A 7,832-nucleotide genomic window follows, 5' to 3' on the forward strand; every position below is an offset into this window, starting at 1 on the left:
ACACCACTTCGCTTCAAGTCACATGACTCTGTGCTTCCAGATCCCCTCTCTTCAGCAGTCTAAAGATGAACCCCAATCCTTAGAGTGTACGTCTCTGTCCACACAAATACAGATATTTTTTATTTAGCATGGCCAGCCATACTGTGTGTGATGATAAACCGCCTTTTCACTACATGGTACCCTCTGGTACAGTACTTTTTAAATCTGTGAGCCCACATTTAGTGGTTAAATCCCACCCATCATACATTCAAAACTGACATACAAGTAGTTGCTGGACAAAAGCCCTTTCTCTTTACCTGTGTCGAAATGCCACTCATGGTCCTGCGTTGTTCCCAAGGACACCAGGACGGAGGCAAGGAGTAGGCGCAACGTCGGCCACGGCCGTGTTGCCATAGCAACGACGACACACCCAGTTACCTGTCTGAAGTGACTGTGCCAGGCATACCTGTGAAAGTGAGAAAAAAGAAAAGATGACCACGTCAATTCCTTTGGTATTACAGCACATGATCAGATGACTGAGAAGCTTGTTTAGGTACATACATGTGCAGCCACTGTTCACCTCTTAATGTTTCAGTCATTGAAATAAAAACACAAAATATATGTAAACTGGAGGGACTGAATTTTCAGCTAATGGTTAGATGAAGACCTGCAAAGGCCTAAAAGCCACAGCGTCTCAGATATGTCGTGAATTATGTTAAAGGGACGTTGATGATCTGGGTGGGTCTCAGCGAGGCTGGACTCGAGCAGATTTGTCTTTGTGAAGGAATTATGTATCTAAATCACGTACAAGACTATCCTAGATAAAACCTTGTACCCTTCTGCTCTCACAATGTTCCCTCACTGGTCAATCAAGGGGTCTGTTCGAAAACCTAATAACAGCCTTGCTGTTTACTGTCTACATAGGCAGCTGCCTAAGCAAAGAGGATTCTAATAAGTCGACTTATAAGACTGGTTATTCAGACACACTACTAACAGTTAGCCTCAGGCCATTCAAACCAATAGAGTGAGGTGGCACAACTTGCTAGCATGCCAGCTAACATCTCCCTCCGTTTACCGAAAACAGTTAAACTGTCACTGACCACTGACAAGCCCAAATTTGCAAATAAATGACAGTTGTGCACCTTTACACAATTTTCAAAATCTATGAGAATTTATTAAATTTTTTTAATGCATTTTCTCCCCATTTTAGCGCACTCAATTTGCCTTCCGCTGCTGAGAGATACCAGATTGCATCCAGGACAGCACGTCGCTGCTCACGCCTCTTTCAACACATGCACAAGCCCTCCTTTTCTCGCCCCTGCATCAATGAGGGTCCTTACACAGCATATGAAGATCCCGCCGACACATAGTCTGGTCCCGTGGTCACCCTGCAGATACGGTGTCCAATTAGTATCTACTGCAGGCACTGCCAATTATACGTGCACTGCCAGGCACTGCGCTGGTGGTCAATACTGTTTTTATAAAGTGTTCAATGTTGATCAAAACAAGAGGAGGCTGAAACAAAGCACTATTTTTGTCAAGACTCAATTTTAGAAATGTTGGGACATTTACCAGAGAACAAGAAACTGGTAAGTCCAATTTAATCTGACAATTTAAGAACAAAATTCCTCAATGCTTTATAGCAATGATTTTAGTAAGGTTAAATTTCACCCTCTTCAGTGCATATGATTAAAATATTGAAAGATACTGGAGAAATCGATGTGTGCGTCTTTACTTGAGTGGAAACCAAAAACCAGTCAGATGTCTGTGTAGGTTTTGTCTAAAGGGCTTGCTTGGTTTCCATCTGACTCTCAAAAAGATAGACACATTGGACTGGCTGTTCCAAATCAAAATCTCAAGTCACCCCAGTCTAAAATGTATTAAAAAACTTACACTCTGCATTACTCGGAAAGCTAACACACACGCACACACACCATAAGGCAGGGGTGGGCAATTAAATTTTCCAAGGGGCCACATAAGAAACTCGGACTGTTGTGGAGGGCCGGACCAATAAGGTGAACTTAATTCTGCTCAATATTAATTTTATCTTTTTATTTACATTTACATTACATTTTCAGCATTTAGCAGATGCATTTATCCAAAGCGATTTACAATACAGTTACAGTATACAGTCTGAGCAATTAAGGGTTATGGGACTTGCTCAAGGGCCCAACAGCAGCAACCTGGCAGTGGTGGGGCTTGAACCAGCGACCTTCTGGTTACTAGTCCAGTACCTTAACCTCTAGGCTACAACTGTCCACTCTTTATGAAAAGCAGTGAATTGTACAGTTCTAATAAGCTGTTAATGTTTTGATGTTACATTTAGAAAATTAGAAGTATGCAGAGTAAAAACATCAACATTATTTTACTATTTAAACAAACAAATGCAAAAACAAATGTGAACAAAATGTGCAGGTTTTTAAACTTTACACTATTTTGTTTTGAGTCTAATTACCTCATTTGTTTTTCAGTCCTTTGTTATTGTTTAATATTATTTTTAAAATCACAGAGCTGGTCCTGACTGCTTCAGTTCTGGACGTGTTAAACTTTATAAAACAGTCTTTGTTGCTTTTGCAGTTTAGTTAGAGAAGCTTCAGGTGTGACGCTCCACATCGTTCATGTTCTTATGTTTCTGTGTAGTACAGCGATTTAGAGCCTAAATTCTGATCCTTAACCAGCGTTACACCTGACTTTAGTAAATAAACTATTCAGAAGTTCGTGTCTTGTTAAAAACTCCACCGTCAATCACACTCAGTTCTGTTTGCATTACAGTGAAGCTGATGCACTCGCACACACACGCGCATACGCAAATCAAAACGTACGGATATTTAAAGACACAGCGCTCTCGTCAACGTTATATTGCATGTTTGATGTACATTTATTTACATCTAATTTTTAATTGCCACGAACCTCACGCGGGCCGGTTGGGGATGTCTCGCGGGCCGGATGTGGCCCGCGGGCCGTACAATGCCCAGGTCTGCCATAAGGTGTCATTTAGGGAGAGAGGGGTAAATTTATTCTAAAAAATTTTCTATTTTATATTTTTGCACATGTAACTGTTTTGTATATATTTGTTCTTTCTTACTGTTATTTTTATTATTCCTCTGTAACTTGCTTTGGCAATACGAATGTCTTTATTTGTCATGCCAATAAAGCTTCTTTTGAGTTTTTGTGTGTGTGTGTCTACCTCATGAATATATATGCTGTATATATATATATATATATATATATATATATATATATATATATATATATATATAAAAAATTTTTGTTAATTTTAAAGAGCCGTTCAATAGAATCGGATCGTTCGCGAACGACTCATTACTTTTAGAATATTTTTGACGACACCCCTGACGAAGCCAGACAGCACCCCGGTTGAGAGAGGCTGAGTTAAACAATATGTAAATGCTTGTTGCCCTGAGGTTTAATTGTGGGGTTGTACCAGACCCCCCTACAACCTTACATAGGATGAATCGGTTAGTTAAAATTAATCACCAACTAAAATACATTTATTTTAGTTTCTTCTTTATGTTTTTCGCTTATAGATACTTAAGTCTTGTCGTTCTGTTATTTAGAAAAAAAACTGCAGTGTGTGTGGATGTGGGTGGGTGCGTTTTGTTTTACTGAAGCTGCAGAAACGCTGCCTAACTTCAAACTTACAGCCTTTAGGCTTTTTTTCCAAGCCATTTCATTTAGCAGAGTGCCACACCCTTCTCGCATTATTGTAACATTACAGTATAATCACTTTGCTGCAGCACGCGCACACACCGAGTAATTACACAGCATGTAATCTGCAATCAAGTCTCATTCTGCTGCCATACCAAGACTGTAAAAGACCAAAGAGTGAGGTCATCTAAATATGTTTTATTTATTGTTTATCCTTTTAATTTTCATTTCTTTCAACGGTTTTATCCTGGTCAGGGCCAGAACAGATCCGGTTCCACTGAGGAACTCTAGAAGCAAGGCAGGAATACCCTGTTATGGGCACCCACTTTAAGAACCACTGGTATAGAAGTCCTCAAGTCCCTGCCTCCAGAGAAATGAACCAAGTTGTTTACTTTTCATGACATTTTGGCTGTGAAGTGTGTGTGTGTGTGTGTGTGTGTGTGTGCGCATGTGTGTAAAACAGAGGAACGGAGAGGGAGGGATACATGACAGTTGTCGGTGTGGAGAGTGAAGGATTGTGTTGTGAAGTCTCTTAAGGAGACAGCTGATAAACAGCTGTGCAGACACAAGGACTGCCAGAGACAGAGAGACAGAGGCAGACAGACAGACAGGAAGAGAGGGAGAGAAAGACAGGGAGAGAGATGTGGAAAAGAGGCACACTGTACTGGATTCACTAAGAAGAGAAGCATGTAAGTAAGCTGAGTTGATGTGCCTGAGCTGTGTGTGTGTGTGTGTGTGTGTGTGTGTGTGTGGGTGCAGCTGTCGTCACACACACACACAAACATATATAGAAAATATACATTTAGTTCAACTCTACTTCCTCTGTGACTAAATGAACAACATTTCTTGTTAGTGACAATTTCTCAACCTATTTATACACATATGTACACACACACACACACACACACACACACACACACAAACACACACAGAGATCAGCCATAACATTAAAACCACCTCCTTGTTTCTACACTCAGTCATCTTGATCATTCTCAGCACTGCAGTGACACTGACATGGTGGTGGTGTGTTAGTGTGTGTTGTGCTGGTATGAGTGGATCAGACACAGCAGCGCTCCTGGAGTTTTTAAATACCGTGTCCATTCACTGTCCACTCTATTAGACACTCCTACCTAGTTGGTCCACCTTGTAGATGTGAAGTCAGAGACGATCGCTCGTCTATTGCTGCTGTTTGAGTTGGTCATCTTCTAGACCTTCATCAGTGGTCACAGGACGCTGCCCACGGGGCACTGTTGGCTGGATATATATTTTTGGTTGCTGGACTATTCTCAGTCCAGCACTGACAGTGAGGCATTTTCAAAAACTCCATCAGCACTGCTGTGTCTGATCCACTCATACCAGCACAACACACACTAACACACCAACACCATGTCAGTGTCACTGCAGTGCTGAGAATGATCCACCACCCAAATAATATCTGCTCTGTGGTGGTCCTTTGGGGGTCCTGACCATTAAAGAACAGGGTGAAGGCAGGCTAAAAAAGTATGTAGAGAAACAGAAGGACTACAGTCAGTAATTGTAGAACTACAAAGTGCTCCTATATGGTAAGTGGAGCTGATTAAATGGACAGTGAGTGTAAAAACAAGGAGGTGGTTTTAATGTTATGGCTGATCAGTGTATATATGTATGTATATTTGAATTGTATTTAAACACTTTCAATGCTTAAATTCTGTCAGACCGAATGCAAACTGATTCAGCGAAGCCACCGACCCAGCCGGGCATTCACACAAACACAAAAGCCGTGTTTGAGGGAGGGAAGGTCGGATGGGTTTCCTTCTCACGGTAACACGCTCACATCAGAAGCGGCCGCAGACTGGACATGTGCCAGAAAAGGTGGGTAGTGATCCGGCTCTCCTTTGATCAATCGAGCATTGGAAATGACTAGACTGGGAAACATCAGTGTACAGCCAGAAGAAACCATTCCAGCTTTCTGAAACGTGTTCGTCATCACCATACACCAAGAGACACAACAATAACACGTCTGTAATAAAGTCATTCCTCCTGGCTGGCTGCACGGCAATCCTCCCAAACAGCCTCCACCTATACAGCTACTCAGCTGGGAGAGGCCCGCCGAGGGCAGGGTTTCAACAGGAATCAGGAAAACACAACAGCTGCACAAGTGCATTCAGTTCCAGTAAATCCAGCATGCATCTTCCACTGGTTCCTGTGCCTCGTGTGAACATGTTGTTCTGATTTCTCTCAGCGGTTTACTTAGGATTCAGTATAAACAGATGTAAATAGACGTGTTTATTCAAATGATTTAAATCCATTATATAAATACGGCTAAACATACGTGGACCCGATTTGACCTTGTTGGCCAGATCATTCCAAAATTATAGGTATTAATATGGAGTTCTGCCTTTGCAGCTATAACAGACTCCAATCTTCTGAGATGTGTTCACAAGAGTGTCTGCTGAAATATATGTCTAGAATTAGTGAGGTCATATTTACATTTACATTTTCAGCATTTAGCAGACGCCTTTATCCAAAGCGACTTACATTACAAATACAGTATACAGTCTGAGCAATTGAGGGTTAAGGGCCTTGCTCAAGGGCCCAACAGCAGCAACCTGGCAGTGGTGGGGGCTCGAACCAGCGACCCTCTGATCACTGGTCCAGTACCTTAACCACTAGGCTACATGTGCACTAGGCTACAGCTGGCCCTATTAAAACGAAAAGGACCGGCTTGCTACAGACATTCCAATTCATGCCAAAGGTGTTTAGATTGAAGACCAGCCAATTTGTGCAGTCATGCTGTCACAGTCAAGTTTAAAGAAACAATTTATTTGATATAATTGAATTATACACCTGCAATGGGCGTGGTCGAAACACCTTAATTGCATTAACTAATGTCTAGTCGCAGAAATAAAGTAGACAGTTTGTATCTCCAATTCACCTCACTTGCATGTCGGGCGGCGCGGTGGCTAAGTGGGTAGCACTGTCGCCTCACAGCAAGAAGGTCCTGGGTTCAATCCCCAGGTGGAGCAGTCCGGGTCCTTTCTGTGTGGAGTTTGCATGTTCTCCCCATGTCTGCACGAGTTTCCTCCGGGTGCTCCGGTTTCCTCCCACAGTCCAAAGACATGCAAGTGAGGTAAATTGGAGACAATATTGTCCATGACTGTATTTGATATAACCTTGTGTGAACTGATGAATCTACCGTTCCTGTCATGAATGTAACCAAAAGTGTAAAACATGACGTTCAAATCCTAATAAACAAACAAACACTTGCATGTCTTTGGACTGTGGGAGGAAACCAGAGCTCCTGCAGGAAACCCATGCAGAGACAGGGAGAACATGCAAACTCCACACAGAAATGACCGGACCGCTCCACCTGGGAATCGAACCCAGGACCTTCTTGCTGTGAGGCGACAGTGCTATCCACCGAGCCGCCGAAACACAAATGCGGTTTAAACGATAACATCAGTTATCAGCTCCACTGCTACTTCCCGATAAGTTGTGTGTGCCTCGTGCACAGCATACAGTTACTAACTGAATAATCTGTAAATAACACTATAAACACAGCGAAAGCAATTACTCACATCTAATACCAGACTGTATGGATGAAGCTGCTGTAGACGTGGAAGCAACTCTTACTGCACGTCTCCTGATTCTCTTGCTTTGCTGTTTATCCTGTTTGCAATGAGAACCTGAGAGTTCTGTTAATGATATACCTGCTTCTTAAGCCCCTCCCTTTAGAGAGAACAACTCTGCAACCTGTGCAACTTACTCACACAATGGGGTGCGTTTAAGGACAACCCAGAAAACTGCAGGTTAATCCCAGTATAAAAAGGCATATATACACTGATCAGCCATAACATTAAAACCACCTCCTTGTTTCTACACTCACTGTCCATTTCATCAGCTCCACTTACCATATAGAAGCACTTTGTAGTTCTACAATTACTGACTGTAGTCCATCTGTTTCTCTACATACTTTTTTAGCCTGCTTTCACCCTGTTCTTCAATGGTCAGGACCCCCACAGGACCACCACAGATCAGGTATTATTTAGGTGGTGGATGATTCTCAGCACTGCAGTGACACTGACATGGTGGTGGTGTGTTAGTGTGTTTTGCTGGTATGAGTGGATCAGACACAGCAGCGCTCCTGGAGTTTTTAAATACCGTGTCCACTCACTGTCCACTCTATTACACACTCCTATCTAGTTGGT

At 42.3% G+C, this 7,832-nt stretch overlaps 1 protein-coding gene across 1 annotated transcript in view; it reads right to left on the reverse strand.

The window, feature by feature from the left end:
* ddr1 (discoidin domain receptor tyrosine kinase 1) overlaps nucleotides 1–407 on the reverse strand; it is a 38,968-nt gene extending 38,561 nt beyond the window's left edge. Inside the window, exon 1 of the mRNA XM_062992748.1 lies at nucleotides 297–407. Coding sequence (XP_062848818.1) covers nucleotides 297–393 — 97 coding nt within the window. The 5' untranslated portion in view covers nucleotides 394–407. The remainder of the gene's footprint in view (nucleotides 1–296) is intronic.
* Between the last annotated feature and the right edge of the window lie 7,425 nt (nucleotides 408–7,832).

This window comes from Trichomycterus rosablanca, chromosome 3, assembly GCF_030014385.1.
Source record: "Trichomycterus rosablanca isolate fTriRos1 chromosome 3, fTriRos1.hap1, whole genome shotgun sequence".
In the NCBI taxonomy this organism is placed as follows: domain Eukaryota; kingdom Metazoa; phylum Chordata; class Actinopteri; order Siluriformes; family Trichomycteridae; genus Trichomycterus; species Trichomycterus rosablanca.